The following is a 14,951-nucleotide window of genomic DNA, read 5'->3' as shown; positions in this document are numbered from 1 at the left end:
CAAGGAGAAGTTCTGGAAGGAAATGGAAAGTGCTTCTCCAGTGGACACAGGAAGGATGAGAGAAACAGCTTTATTGCCGATGGAGAGAAAGTTTGGGTGGTCCGGATGGAAGGTCACACCAGCCCCAACATTCCCTGAGGCCAAAGCCCAATCCAGAGCAAGGCTCTAACTCTCTTCAATGCCATGAAGGCTGAGAGAGGTGAGGAAGCTGCAGAAGAAAAGCCTGAAGCTAGCAGGGGTTGGTTCAGGAGGTTTGAGGGAAGAAGCCGTCTCCACAACGTCAAAGTGCAAGGTCAGGCAACACGTCCTGATGCAGAAGCTACAGCAGGTTCTCCAGAAGGTCGAGCCAAGAGAGTTCATGAAGGTGGCTCCCCTAAGCAACAGACTTTCAAGGTAGACCACACAGTGTTCTGTTCGACGAAGACGCCATCTAGAACTTTCAGAGCTGGTGAAGAGAAGTCAACGCCTGGCTTCAAAGCTTCAAAGGACCGGCTGACTCTCTCCTTAGGGGCTAATGCAGCTGGTGACTTCAAGGTGAAGCCAGTGCTCATTGGCCATTCCAGAAATCCCAGGGCCCTTCGGATGGTGCTAGCTCTACTCTGTCTGGGCTCTATCAGTGGAACTGAAAAACAGTTGTTACGCTGTTATATACTAGGGCTGGGTTGCTCCACACTCTTGACAACTCTGAATAGACCTCTAGTGACCTGTGAGATTAGATATCTTTTCACCTGTTGGTTAGACCTCCAGGTTTATTTTATGGGCTGTCTTTTTTGACTTTCCTGTTATATGATTTGCCATCTTTTCCGCGGGGTTATTAATTTGTACGAGCTCTTTATATATCTCAGGTATTTACTGTTGTTGGCAAATAGTTAACCCTCTTTGTCGTTTGCCTGTAATTGCTATGCCTGGAGGTGCCTCACCTCTGCATTGTCCCTCACCCATTCCGTGCTAATGTCTTAGGGTGGCTGACATCTACCCACGCCTTTGTTCCCCTCCTTCTACCCACTCTACCCAGTCCTGGAACTGGGTGACTCACTCTACCCAGTCCTGGAACACTGGGCAGGGAGCATCAGGGGTAAGCTGGGCTTCTGCACCACTTCTAGAACCTTCTGCCTTACCCTCCTTCCTCTTTTCTCTTTCTGTGACTCCCTCATTCCCTTACTGGAAGGTTGGAGTTGGGGTGGTAAAGAGGGAGTTGTTCCTCCCACTCTGGCCAGCAAGCCCAACTAGGGTAAGGGTCTCCACAGCATGGCTTTGGGACCTGGATGCCCAGTGCTGTATTGTCCATGAGGAAGTCCCCACCCTAGGCCAAGGGGACCACCACTCTGAAGAGTTAACTGGATATTCCCTAGAAGGGAATGTTACCTGTAACAACCTTCTCTTCTCAAGGCTGGTCAGCCAAGAGTTCAAGGACTAGAGGTGTATATGTGAGTGATGAGGGGAGACAGAGACAGGGAGAAAGAGAGAGGGTGCCCGTGGGGCTCACAGGGCTGGGCAGCGGAGGTGGAGGGGGTTTCTCCAAAGAGGACTGGAGATTGCTTGGATTTCTACTACTGAGCTGTGCTGGTTTCTCTAGTTTCTTCAGGAGATGATCGTTGCTCCCAAAAGACATGGGTTGAAGCAAATACTGGTTTATTAACTGGAAAACAACTGCCTTCCAATTCAGTAGTTCATTCATCCATCCGTCCATCCATCCATCCATCCATCCACCCATCCATCCATCCGTCCATCCATCCATCCACCCATCCATCCATCCGTCCATCCATCCATCCGTCCATCTGTCCATCCACCCATCCATCCATCCATCCATCTGTCCATCCGTCCATCCATCCATCCATCCATCCATCCGTCCATCCATCCATCTGTCCATCCGTCCATCCACCCATCCATCCATCCATCCATCCATCCATCCCATCATTCTTCCTTTTATCCACCATCAAGCAAATATTTGTTGGATATCTCTCATGTGTCAGCACAGCACTGGGCACCAGGCATATAAACTGAATGAGACCCAGCTCCTGCCTTCAAGAAACTCATGGTCTAGTTGGGGAGACGCACAGGTAAATGAAAAGGGGCACAGAAGGGTGTTAGGACTCACTTGTGTATTAACTCCTCCGTTCAACACCTACTTACTGAGCACCTGCGGTATGCCAGACACTGTGGTGGGCACTTGTGAACCCAGTCCTCGTGAGCTCACAGTCTAGTGATAAAGGGCAGGATGGGGCTCATGTCTTCTGGAACATGCCTCCCAGGTAGCCTCAAGGGCAAGAGAAGGACGGGGGAGGCACACCAGTGTTTAACAGCCTCATCTAGGACGTGAAATACGTTGCTTCTTCCACAGTCCATTGGCCAGAATGGGTCATATCGCCCCAACCTGAGATATTTAGTGAACCCAAACTCTTTCTGCCACAGCAACTATTCGTTTCTGCCACTCCAAGTTCAGTCAGACATGCCCTTCCTCATGGAATTGGAATATCGAGGCCAATAATTCAAGGGCAGAAAATGGTAGGAGCTTGGCCATTCCGTTGGTTCCTGTGCCCAGAGCGTCCTGGGTTTGCAGTCCTTCCTGAGGACCGTATTTAATTGTTTTTAACGCCTCGAGACACTCAGTTTCTTTTCCATAGACTTTTTTTCTTTAATTGATCATCAGGAATTGTTTTCTGTTGCTTGAAGCCAAAAAGCTTAACAGCCATATGCCCCTGACTCATTTGTGTTACACAATCCCAACAGAGGGCGAACAGTTCAGGAGCCGCGTGCTGGCACTTTCTGAAGCACTGCTCTGTCTTAACAGCTGCGCTTAGGCAATGATTTGAATATATGTTGCATTTTGTCCATGCGGATTTCTAAAAACAAGTGAACCCGAAATACCAAAGCACTAATAACCTCCAACAGGAGACAGACATGGGAATCATTCGGTCAGTTCAAAGGGACACATCGATTTGGAAGGCTCATTGATTTGGAGCAAGAAAAGAGAAACGCAGATGACAGAATGCCCGGGGAACGCCAGAAGCCCGTCACCGAGGATTGAATCTAGAAGGCAACGTGATTCTCTGGAAGTGGAACCCTGCTTTGGAAGAGGCAAGCTTTTCGCCCGACCTGGAAGCAGGGTTTTAAGAAAGGGTACGCGGGCACAGCCTGCCCGTCCCCAGACACTTGTCTGCCCTGTTTCCGGGGGCCCCTTTTTAGTGGGTTGTTCATTTTAAAGCTGCGGCCAGAGGTCACTATCAACCTCTCGGGCAGTTTCTCGACCTGCCTGTCCTTCTGCTGCTGGACAGGCTATAGGAGGCTGCCCTGTGTCAGGTGACCATTAGGTCCGCTCAGCTGTGGTGGGTGGGGTCAGGGACAGGATTATATCCCCCCCCCCCCCCGCCCCACGATATAATAATATAATGCAAAAATGCAAAGCAAAACAAAGTCCTAAAACCCTTTCAGGGGGCTGTGGGCATTTTGAGGTTTGGAGTCTTCAAAAGGCATGGTGGTGAGTCCCATGAGGTCCTGTTCTCTGGGGGGAGGAGGGAGGGGGAGGGGCTGTTTCTCTGTTTTGTTTCTGTTGTTTTCTTGGGTGTGGGGTGAGTTACACGTGGTTTGGTCGCCCCAGGAGAGGCATACGGGGGGCCTGGCTATCTGGGGGGGGCGGTTAGATCAATGGGGTCACAGGGATGTCACACGGGGCCCTGTTCTTCAGGGGATTTAGATGGAGACGCTGTTCTCGATGAGCGGAGGGTCCAGGTAGGTGTAGGGCAGGGCCAGCTCCTTGTTCCGTTTCTGGATATCCTTCGAGATCTGGGCCAGGCGGCTCTGGAAGGCAGCGATGCTCCGCCGGGGGGCCTCCTCGATGAAGTGCTCCTCCGGGTAGGTGCCCAGGGGCCGCTGGGAGGCAACGGCAAGGTCAGATGTAGGGGCTGCTTAGCAGCTGTGACCCGCCTTGGCCTTCCACCCTGGGGACCTGGAAGAAGCCTCCCACAGAGCCTCACCTCTGCCCCTCCCTCCAAACAGTTGAGGACTGCCGCGGGTAGCTCTTGGGGACGGGGCTAAAAGCTCACGTCAGAGTTTTAAAGGGGGTGCCGTGACCTCCCACCCCAGCATGGTCACCTTGCAGCTCAGGGTGACTCTGGATCAACTCGTTCGATCATTTGCCCCTCCTCATGAGATGTCCCATGCTCATGTGCCCCCCTGGGAAGGTTCCGTGTGGTGAAGGGACCCCGCTCCTTGATGGCAGTGTCGGGTCTGGGCCGGGGCGGTGGGGAGGGGAACAAAATCCGCTCGCATCCCCCAGAGCGGACCTGGCCCGGCCCCCCGGCCCCACACTCACTCGGTCTCCAGGCTCCTTGCTCAGCAACCAGAGGGTGACGATGATATCACACGTGGCATTGACCGCTGGGAGGGTAGCTATGAACCCCTCTGGCTCTGTCTGGCCTTTGGAGGTGGGCGGGGGCAGCTGCATGGTGGGAGGTAGGTTGGGCATCCAGATGGAAGAGTCAAACTGCAGGCAGAGAAGGCAACGTGAGTCCCCGGAGCCTGGCCCCCTCCATCCCCCCACCCTGGCACTGCCCCATCTCACCTGCCCTGCACTAACAGCATAGTGCTTGGCAGAGCAGTTGAAGATCACCATGGTGGCATAGTGCACCAGGGATTCCCGGGTGTCCAGCGAGGAGGGCACCCCTGCGGGAAGACGCGGGTGGACGTGGGGCTACCGGGGTCCTCAGGGCCACACCGCAGGCGCCTGAGGGTGGGGCCCGAGGGCCGTGGTCTCCGTACCTGAGTCCTCTCGGCCCAGGAAGCCCTCAGAGAAGATCTCCCGCACCCAGGCCTGGAGCTCACTGTCGTCACGCACGGATGCGTCACTCGGGTAGTAGATGCTGACTATTTCGGAGACAAAGCTGCAAGGTGCACTGGGTTCAGGCCCCACTTTTGACCTTGACCCTCTCTGGGGAGCAACCGCTATTCAGTGTCATTGACGTCCGGCCCTGCTCCTTGTCGGGAGCCTCCCTGGGCCCTCCCCCGACCCCCAGCTCTCTGGCCCCCTCACCTCTCCACCGCACCCCAGATCTGCAGCCCATCATCCCGGTAGTAGTAGCCCGGGATGTCTTCCACTCCTCGGGCCCGGATATCCTCGGGCAAGCACAGGGCGGTATAGCTCAGCTCTTCCATGCACCTCTGTATCAGCTCAGAGAAGCCTCCGAGGCCGATGCCTGTGGACTGGGAGACAGGACTTGTGGGTGCCAGAGCCCTGGACCCAGAAGCATAGCGGTAGCACCGGTGGGAGAGACAGCCCCCCCCCCCCACTTCCCCCACCCCGGGGCCTCAGCTTCTCCAAAGGGCAGGCATCTCCCCTGTACCCTCCCTAAGGAAGTTCTTACCCTTTCCACCACCTGGCCCGGGGCGATGAGCAGCTCGCGGGCAAGAGTGTTGATGTGAAGGGTGTAGCGAGTGTGTGGGATCAACAGCTGGAGGGGTGGGAGAAGAGAGAGGTGGGGGAGGCCTGGCTCCCTCTGGCCTCAGACCTCCCCCTGGAAAGAGCCGATGGGGACCAGAGGGGCGGCCTGGGACAGGGATCAGGGCTCCAGACCTAGGACCAGGGGCTGGGCTCCACCGGCATCTTGTGCTGTGATCTGGGCCTGGCACCTTGCTCTCTCTGACCTGGATGAACATTACAAGCCCCCCAGCTCTGGCATTCTGTGATTTCCTAGTCCCTGGGCTGGCAGCGCGCCATGGAAACCAGGGCATGTGGCGCAAACTGGAACCATCTCGCAGGGCACCGGGCCCGGGGAGCTGCAGATCGGAAAGAGTCAGCGTGGACTGAAGCGGATAGAGAAGAGCCTGTATCTGGGACCGAGGAGACTAAGCAAGAATCAGAGAATCCAAAAAGCCATGGGGAATACTCGTGGCCTTCAGAGAAGGCCTCGGGTCCCTGGGGGAAAGCAATCTGGGCCACCTGAAGGCTTAGCAGAGCCCAGGGGACCTACAGAGCCCACCTTCGAGACACGGGTTCCCCTCCCAGGGCTCCCTCACCCCTGCCGCCATCTGCAGAAAACCCGTGGGTCTCTCAAGGCCAAGTTCACACTTTGGCATCTGCCAGCCCCAGGTCTCTCCTAAAACTGGGCTTCTGGATGGCAGCTGGCTGTGAGCTGCTCTCCTCTAAGAAGGGGCCCTCTCTGGGGTACAGCTGGCTCTCACGTGCAGTTTCCTCCCTCACCCCGTCCCCATCCCCCTCCCCCAGGCTCCGGGGGTGGGAAAGCAGGCTCGCAGGGGCTGGGCGCTGCACCCCCAGCCTGGAAGGACAGAGCCACACGGGGACAGGCGGAGGAGAGCCCCGAGGGACGGGGACCTGCAGGCCTAGGGCACGGTCCGGGCCACCGACCTTGAAGAGCGGGTGGCAGTGGGGCAGCTGGCGCAGCGTGGCCATGGTGAAAACCTCAGAGAGCAGGTGCGCTTGCAGCAGGTGCGTGAGGGCCTCGTGCACAGAGAACTCCGAGTTTCGCACCCAGGTCTTGGCCAGCAGCCAGTCCCACTTGTTGTCGCTGGGCAGGAAGATGGGGCTGGTGGGTCCAGGGGTCTGGCTGAGCTGTAGGAGAAGCCGGTGTGGGCAGAGGAGGCCACGGGGTGCCTGCCGACCGCCCTGTCCAGCCCCCTCCCTCCCCCTGCCCCCCTGCCCACCTGGATGGCGAGAGGCAGCAAAGGCCCTCCCCCGGGCGTCTGGTACAACAGCGTCATCGGGGCTGCGGAGAACTGAGGCTTCCCGTTGATGACGTTGGTGCGGACGCCAGAGAGGATGGCGTGATCCACCAGGAACAGGGAGCCCCTCTGCGGGAGACAGAAGGGGAGCAGGGGCTGCCGGCTGGCTTTCTGAAGGATGCAGGGGTGGCGGCGCGGGGAGAGGACGGGGGAGGGGAGAGGAGTGTGCCCGGAGAGGGCGCTCCAGGCACGCAGCCCTTAGGAACGCTGAGCCTCCAGCAGGGGGCGGTGTGCAGAGCCCGGACGCGGGCCCCTCACCTCCAGCTCAGCCTGCAGACTGGCCCCGGGGCCCAACACAGGGGCCACCATGTCATCGGTGACGGGGAAGTTCTCTGGGAGGGAGCGGCAGCGGCGGATCAGGACAGGGTTGAGGCCGTTTAGGAACTGGGAGGCGAAGAAGGCGTCCTCCTGCCAGTGCTCATACACGTACTCTGTGGGGGTGGGGAAGAGGGGACTAGGTCAAGGTCACCTTCCGGGCAGAGCTGTTCCGGGGCCATCCGCGGGTCCCTTTGCTTCTCTATACCTTCTTCGGGGCGACCTCTCAGCCCTCGGCTTCAGCCACTGCTGTTGGCCAAGCAGCGAATCCCAGTCCCCAGGGCACCTGTCCCACCATCTACCCGATAGCCCAAGGCCGGGACTCAGCAGCCTTAAACGCAGCACATCTGGGACCCACCGCGGGCTCCTGCTCTGGCCCAGCCCCTCCTGTCACCTGACATCTGGGGAACAGCACCCCCATCCAGCTGGCTGCTGTGGCAGAGCAGGGGGGCGGGGGGGGGGGGAGGGGCTCTCTCTGCCGCTCCCGCTCCCTCCCGGGTGGGTCTGGCCCCACCTGGTCCACTCCACCTCTGCTGTCACTGCCTCGCAGAGGTCACCATCCTGTGATGACCATTTCTTTTTTATTTCTTTTTTACATGTTTATTTATTCGGGAGAGAGAGTGCACGCAGGGGAGGGGCAGAGCGGGAGAGAGAGAGAGAGAGAGAGAGAGAACCCCAAGCGGGCTCTGAGCTGACAGCAGAGAGCCCGACGTGGGGCTTGAACCCACACGCCATGAGATCAGGACCTGAGCTGAAGTCGGACGCTCAACCGACTGAGCCCCCCAGGCGCCCCCCTCAAACACCATTCTTGGTTCCGTCGACACCCCCTCAGCTTGGAGGCCTCGGCATAAAAGTCCCCTCCTTGGGAGAGCTTTACAGGACACCCCCTAGACGAGGCAGGTCCTCCTTCGATGTACTCTCGCTGGAGCCAACGAACTGGTTTCACAAGTAAAGCTCATTATTTCGATTTTGAGCCTCATGTCCACTCGCCGGCTCAAGTGGGAGCCTTGCGGGGACAAAGAGAGTGTCCACAGCCCCTAACTCAGTGTCTGATGGGTACTTGCCCAACAAACACGGCTGGACTGAGAGGCATTAGGGACGCCCCCGTCTACACTCTCCTTTGTATCTGTGGAGAAGGTAAGGTCTAGCGAGGGACAGGGCCCCTGCCCAGGGTCACACGGTGACTCGGCGCTCAGTTTTCTGAGGCTCCGGACGGCTACGAGAGCGGATGTCTCAGGGAAGAAGTCAGGAGCCCCAGCCCACGTCCCTCACCAGCGGCCGGGGACTTATGGAAGTTGAACATCCTTTTCATCTCGTGCAGACTTTTCCAGAGCCCCTTGCGGTACAGCAGGCCCTTGAGTGTCATCTCTGTAAACCTGTCAGAGGATGTCAAGGGTGGGCGGGGGGCAAGGGGCCCCGGGAGACCCTCCCCTGGCAGCTGGCCTTATCCTTTCTGGAATCTTGAAGCAGCCTCCGGGGCCCGAAGTAGCCACTACCCCTGACGGAGGGAGGCATTGTCCCGGGAGGACGGGTGGCGGGCAGAGGCTATGCCCCGGGTAGGGCTGTGTGACCCGCATCCTTGGTGGTGGGGGGGGACAGAAGGCAGGGGTCCTAGGGCATCTGAGGCCCAGGGTCGGGAGAGGGTGGGCCTTCTTACCCAGAGCCAGCTTTCAGGTAGAAGTGGACATTCTTGGTTACAGAGTATTTGATGTTGAGATCTAGGTCTTTCGCGGTCGTCTCGTCCAGGCAGCGAGGCCAGCCTGGGCGGTAAGTCTTCCATCTGGAGGGAGGAGCAAGAAGGCGGTCAGCGAGAAGCCTCGGGGAACCCGCTGACTAGGGCAAAGGGAGAGGTAGGCCCTCGGAGGCCCTGGGCAGAGCCAGCGCCCTTCTACAAGCAAGGGTGTTCCTCGCTCTGCCCTTGCCTGACAGCCACAAGGCTTCGGGGGAGCCACTGTGTTCCCTCAGTGAGACTTCTCCCCTGGCCCACAGCTGACCGGTGCAGGGCTGGGCACTTAACCAGAGGTAGGCCAAGCAAAGTCCTTCCGGGGGAAGTAGGGATGGGGGCTGTTAAAAGAGACTTCGGGGTGCGCCTGGGCGGCTCAGTCGGTTGAGCGTCCGACTTCGGCTCAGGTCATGATCTCGCGGTCCGTGAGTTCGAGCCCCGCGTCAGGCTCTGTGCTGACAGCTCGGAGCCCGGAGCCTGCTTCGGATTCTGGGTCTCCCGCTCTCTCTGCCCCTCCCCTGCTCAAGCTCTGTCTCTCTCTGTCTCTCAAAAATGAATAAACATTAAAGGGAGAGAGAGAGACATCAGGTTCAAAATGGAGTCACTCATGCTAAGCCCTTGTCGACAAACCAAGACTCAACACCTAATCTATTTGCAATTTCAGCCTCTCCCAGGTATGTGACCTTGAACCAGTCAATCTGGAATTACCTGGTTAGCATCCGTAAGGTAATCTGCCTGATAGATTCCCACCTTTCCCCAAAGGAAGGTGACCTTGCCTGAACCAATCTGCTCTTTGCTAGAAACTTCCTTTTTCTGCCCCGCATCTGCCTATGAAGTAAGCCTTCCATTTTGCAGGGCTCCTCAGAGCTCCCTTCTATCTGCTGGGTGGGATGCCGCCTGATTCGTGCATCGCCGAATAAAAACGTACTCGGTTGAATGTTGTTTTTTAACAACCCCCAGAGAGGCTGTGTCTCTCCCTGGGTATCTGGACTAGCGCATGTACACATGGGGACTCTTACTTGGGGCCATTTTCCGCTGTGTGGACTGGGAGCCACAGAAAGCTGTTCTGCAGAGAGACAGAAGAGTAAAGCATCTAGACCGCTGGAGACAGGGAGGGAACGACCTTGGCTTCTGGCCTATGAGGTCTGACTACACGTCCAGCACTTTGGCGCCCTCTTGACACAGGCCGTTTCTTCCTGTCTGCTTGCTAGCCTGGCCTCGTGCTTGTGCCCACGGAATCTCTGACTTACAGAGACGCGTCTCACAGAGGGAGGCCGTCGTGAAGAAGGAGTTCAAGACGGCATCCCACGGAGAGACACTCTGGCTCCCAGAGCTTGGGGGAGCCCAGAAACTCACTCTGCCCTGGCCCACGGCAGGTCAAGTCGAGCTAGCACAACACGGCCTGAAGCCCTTTGGACGAAATGGTTAAGATCACATCCCGGCAGAGCTGACGACCCCCGGCCTGTCTTTCCTCCTCTCAATCAATCATTGCCTTTGGCTCTGAACTTGCAACTTCAAAGAGCAAGCTGTCGTTAAAGCACCCTGTTACCAGGTGGTGGCTGAACCCTGCTCCTCTGGCTGTAATGTAAGAACGCGCTCACCCAGAGATCTTGGTGAAACGCAGATTCTGATTTAGTAGGTGTGCAGTGGGTGGGCCCGAGGGGCCGCGTTTCTCACAAGTTCCCAGGTCATGCTGACGGTCACCTGAGGCCACGCTTTCGATACTGAGGGTCTAGACAATTGCAGCACAGGTGGCTGAGGGACAAGAGTAATGGCACACGTTTGTGCAAGGCTTGGCACTTGAGAGAGAGGGAGGGAGAGAAAGCGCACAAGGAGGATGGGCAGAGAGAGAGAGAGAGAGAGAGAGAGAGAGAGAGACAGAATCCCAAGCAGGCACTGCAAGGTCAGCTCGGGGCCCGATTCGGGGCTTGAACTCACAAAGAACCGCAAGATGGTGACTGAGCCGAAATCAAGAGTCTGACAGTCAACTGACTGAGCCACCCAGGTGTCCCGACTAGGTGTGTTCTTAACCATTTTCTCATTTATTCTTGCTAATAACACACATCAGATTGGTATTCTTCACTTCTTTGGCAGAAGAAAATAAAGATCGTAAAGCTTAAGTGATGCCTAAGGGGTCACAGCTCCCCTCAGTGGGGCCCAGACTAGCCCAAGGTCTCGGAACCCCTGGGTCTTTGTTTTGGCACAAGGGAAGAAAGCCACTCCACAGACAGGAACCAAATGAGCCTGCGTGTGTCGTTTCTCCAGAGACCTGCTCAAAAGCCGGCAGGCCCAGACTGCACACAGCGGCCCCCAGCGGGGGCTGAGTTGGCCGGACCACCACCTTTTGAAAACCCGCCCCTTGAGCACGGTCCCTGGCCTTCTGCCTCGGGGATCCTCACCCGTAGCCCCAGGTCCCTTGCAACCTGTACGGCCGTCCCACCGCCGGGGCGGCTTCTGGGACCCCAGCTCTCCCGGCTGAGCCCAGAGCAGAGACAGGGACCTCGGTTCACCTACTCCGCGAGGTGAGTTTCCTGGGCTTTGGGGTGGTGTATTTCTGGTTCTGCCCAGATTTCGAGGAAGGAGGGTGTAAGAAAAAGCCCCAGGGCAAGGAAGGCACCAGCAAGGGTGAGGCATTTCCAGCAGTGGTTTTCAGACTTCGCTGGGCACCAGAGTCCTCTGGAAGGCTTGTTAAAGCAGCATTGCCGTCCCCACCCCCAGTATCTGATTCAGTGTCTGAAGATGCCAGGGGATTTGCGTTTCGAACAAGCTCCCACAGGATGCTGATGTCAACGGAGAGGACTGGCAGGGACTTGGCCAGGCTGCCCTGCATCCCTTGAGCGATGCCCGCCCTCCGCGCCCTTGCCCCACTCCCACCCCGCAGGAGCCCCTTCCTCACTGGTAGGAGTCCTGCCTGGCCTGCAGCTCTTCTCTGCGTTGCTGCTGGAGGACGGGGTGATCGTCTGCCCAGGAGACCTTGCCTGTGAGGGCACAGGAAGGGGTGAGGAGGGCAGAGACCCGCCCCCCTCTGGCCCCAGCTGCTCTGGCCTCCACTCCAGCCACCCTCGATCAGGTCACCTGCCCCCACACCGGGCTGCTACCCCCCTCAACCTCCCCAGTGGCCACACCAGCTTCCCCGTCCGCTCCCCTCGCCTTTCCCGACCACCGCACGCTCGCTCCTCCCCGCCCGCCTCGCCCTCCCCAGCGCCGCCCTGCCCACCCGCCCCCTCGCGCAGCGTCAGGATCCCGGAGCCCTCCATCCACTGGTAGCAGGGGAAGCGGAGGGGGGCGCCCTGCGGCGGCGTGAGCTGGAGCCAGTTGCAGAACCAGGCGTCCCGGGCCAGCGGCCCCACCGGGCCGGGCAGCAGCAGGGGGCCCTTGTGCAATCGCAGCAGCAGCACCCGGCCCACGTCCTGGGGCGACGCCACCCGGAAGTCCTCCACCTGGAGGGGAGAGATTTAGTAACCCGCAGGCAGGCCGTCCCGGCTCCCCGCTCCGCCTTCACCCCTGCCCCGCCAGGCACTCACTGCGCCCTTGCTGAACTCCTTGCCGAAATGGTCCAGGGGCAGTGGGGGGGTCTCCCCCAGGGTCCCCACGATGCTGACAGCTATTCTGTTCCACGTGCCAGCCCCGATGGCCTCCCCCGTGGACACTCTCACCCCGTACTCGGCCATGGTGCCAGCCCGAGTCTGGATGTCTACCGCCGTCGGTGAGACCTAAAATCCTGGCGGCACCTCCAGGGGCACGCCCTGCCCCACCCCGCCAGGCCCGGGTCAGCCAGTCCTCCTCCATCCGTCCCGGTCACCCAGGCAGGGTGCTCACAGAGCCGCCCCAAAAGCAGGACCCAGCTCTGGGCAGAAAGGGGCGGGGCTGGGAGGCTGGAGGTGAGCGGTGCAGGGGGGCTGCGGAGGGGTGCACGGGGGAGGGGTGGGAGGGGGGCTCTGCCGTGCTGGGCCGAGAAGGCACTGGGCGTCCCGAGGCCTGGGTAATCGGACAGGGTCAGAAAGAGTCGGTGTCCAGTGGAGGTCAGAGATACATTTGCCCCCCCCCCCCTTTGTTTCTTTGCCTTCTTAGCCCTTAAAAGCCTCCGCAGGCCCACCCCACCCCCCACTTTCTTGGACTACTGTCATTATTTTATTGCAGTCAGTAAATAATTTTGAGAGCCAGCTCTGTGCCGGGCACTACGACCTTAGGTGCTGTGAATACCCCCCAGCCAAGACCCAGTCTTAGCCTCCTTGGAGGTTAAAAAAAAAATCCAACGTGAGAGGGGCGCCTGGGTGGCTCAGCAGGTTGAGGGTCCCACTCGGGCTCTGGTCATGAACTCCCGGTTTGTGGGTTGGAGCCCCACCTCGGGCTCTGTCCCCTGCTCTCTCTCTCTCTCTCTCTCTCTCTCAAAAATAAACACACATTTAAAAAATCATTTAAAAAACCAAGTGTGAGAGAAAATAGAATAAGGGAACGAGGCAGGAATGCAGTGAAGGAGGGACAGAGCGATTGGGGCGGGGAGGTCGATGGGGGCGGGGAGGTCTAGGTTTGGATTGTGGGGCGGGGGGTAACAGATTTGGGAGTTCTGGCCTGGAAATGCCGTCTGACATGCCCGTCAGACATCCAAGTGGAGCGGGCAGCTCAGGGCTAGACTCTGCACCTGAGCATCAATCGGCACACAAGTGTGACAGAGGCCCCGAGGCCGGGGACATAGCTGGAGGAAAGGGAAAGGGAGCAGGCTGCACCTGTCACAGAGGCCCAGGGAGGCTCAGTCAGCGAGGGACACAGAGGACCCAGAGTGGGTGTCTCCTGGAAGCCAAGAGACTGGAAGCCAAGAGGTTGGCCGAAGCTAAGAGCTGCGTGGGAGGAAGACAGAAGTGATTACTTCCCGGGTCTGTCAACAAGGACACCTCTGAGTCTGGGCCACGAGCTGATGAGCGCGACGAAGGCCACCAGCCGGGTTCCGGGTGACCGAAGCCTGGCTGGCACGTGACCGAATCCCACCGTCACAAGAGCTGTTCTGGTGGCGGAATGCGGGTGGGAGCCCTTGAAGTGTGACGTTGACCGGGAATAGAATTCCACGTCCCTTTATCTCCACCCTCCCGAAACCCCGCTAACGTGCCCAGGTGAAGGCGTAATAAACCTACGAGGACAAGAGCACGAACAAGAGAGTGCGGAGTTGGAGCCTCCCCACCTCAAAATCCCCTGAGGTCTTAGGAATCGAGAGACAGGTGCTCTGAGAGTGGCAGGTAGGTGACCCTGAAAACAGGTGGATGGGACAGAACAGTTTCTCAGACGCAATCAGGACCCTTCCTCCTCCCCCCAGACACCCTCCTACACCTGACACGGCCAGCGGGAGGAGACAGTGGGAGATTTCTTTTCGGGAGAGGTGGATCTCGGGGGAATCTGGACGTGGGGACACCAGCTAGAGCTGAGGGTGGGACACGAAAGACTACACACGGAGCAGGGGGGGCCCCAGCCCCTTTCCTTGCTTGGATCCGAGTATGTTGGCAGGTTAATATACTGGACTCCCGAACCCTCCCCTCCAGTCGAGACTGGAGGGTTTCTCTCTAGAAGAACCGACCAGCTCAAGTGTCAGGTGGGCTCCTCCAATGGAGTAGCTCTGCCACATGAAGCCCACCAGCTGACAGCCCTGTCCCCACGGTTTCTGGTCGGCTTCTGTCGAGCCACTCTTGCAGATGAATGAGTGGCCTAGGATCACCAGACCTTCAAGGAAGGCTTTTACCTAAAAGACGAGGACCAGGGACACCCGGGTGGCTCAGTCGGTTAAGCATCCGACTCCTGATTTCGCCTCAGGTCATGATCTCAAGGTTTGTGGGTTCGAGCCCGCCATGGGGCTCTGCACCGACAGTGGGGAACCTGCTTGGGATTCTCCCTCTGTCTCCGCCCCTCCCCCACTAGCGCTCGCGCGCCCGCGTTCTCTCTCTCTCTCTCTCACACACACAAATAGATAAATAAAAACATTTTTTTAAAAAGCGTATAAAAGACAAGACCCCAACACACAAGATTGAAGGAACAGACAATGCGGGGACCAGAAGAAATTTTCCAAAAAAACCCCCAAATTATAATTTGTATCCGCAGAGAGAGGAGCGCATATGGCTATAGGAAAGAGTGTTTCCAGGCAGAACGTTTGGATTTTATAAACCATCCATTCTTTTCTTTCCTCTTTTTTAAA

The 14,951-nt window shown here is 58.1% G+C and overlaps 1 protein-coding gene across 1 annotated transcript; it reads right to left on the bottom strand.

Moving 5' to 3' along the window:
* Positions 1-2,610: 2,610 nt before the first annotated feature.
* Positions 2,611-12,594, bottom strand: ALOX15B (arachidonate 15-lipoxygenase type B). Its single transcript, XM_060647366.3, has 14 exons — positions 12,298-12,594; positions 11,991-12,213; positions 11,670-11,751; positions 8,708-8,830; positions 8,323-8,426; positions 6,994-7,166; positions 6,658-6,804; positions 6,362-6,565; positions 5,361-5,447; positions 5,030-5,199; positions 4,759-4,880; positions 4,562-4,662; positions 4,313-4,483; positions 2,611-3,870 (listed from the first exon to the last, which is right to left on the bottom strand). Exons 1-14 carry the CDS (start codon positions 12,442-12,444, stop codon positions 3,691-3,693), a joined length of 2,034 nt encoding a protein of 677 aa, XP_060503349.3. The 5' UTR covers positions 12,445-12,594; the 3' UTR covers positions 2,611-3,690.
* Positions 12,595-14,951: the final 2,357 nt, after the last annotated feature.

Source organism: Panthera onca, chromosome E1 (assembly GCF_046562875.1).
Source record: "Panthera onca isolate mPanOnc1 chromosome E1, mPanOnc1 haplotype 2, whole genome shotgun sequence".
Lineage (NCBI taxonomy): Eukaryota > Metazoa > Chordata > Mammalia > Carnivora > Felidae > Panthera > Panthera onca.
This window is presented reverse-complemented; position numbering and strand designations above follow the sequence as displayed.

What these genes read in the sequence shown, in the direction of transcription:
- ALOX15B (XM_060647366.3), bottom strand. Translation starts at nt 12,444, where the DNA reads ATGGCCGAGTACGGGGTGAGAGTGTCCACGGGGGAGGCCATCGGGGCT. An exon ending in CGGGCCAGGTGGTGGAAAGG is followed by an intron (nt 5,200 to 5,360) that starts GTAAGAACTTCC and finishes CCTGTCTCCCAG; the next exon opens with TCCACAGGCATCGGCCTCGG. An exon ending in GCAAGGAGCCTGGAGACCGA is followed by an intron (nt 3,871 to 4,312) that starts GTGAGTGTGGGG and finishes GTTGCCTCCCAG; the next exon opens with CGGCCCCTGGGCACCTACCC.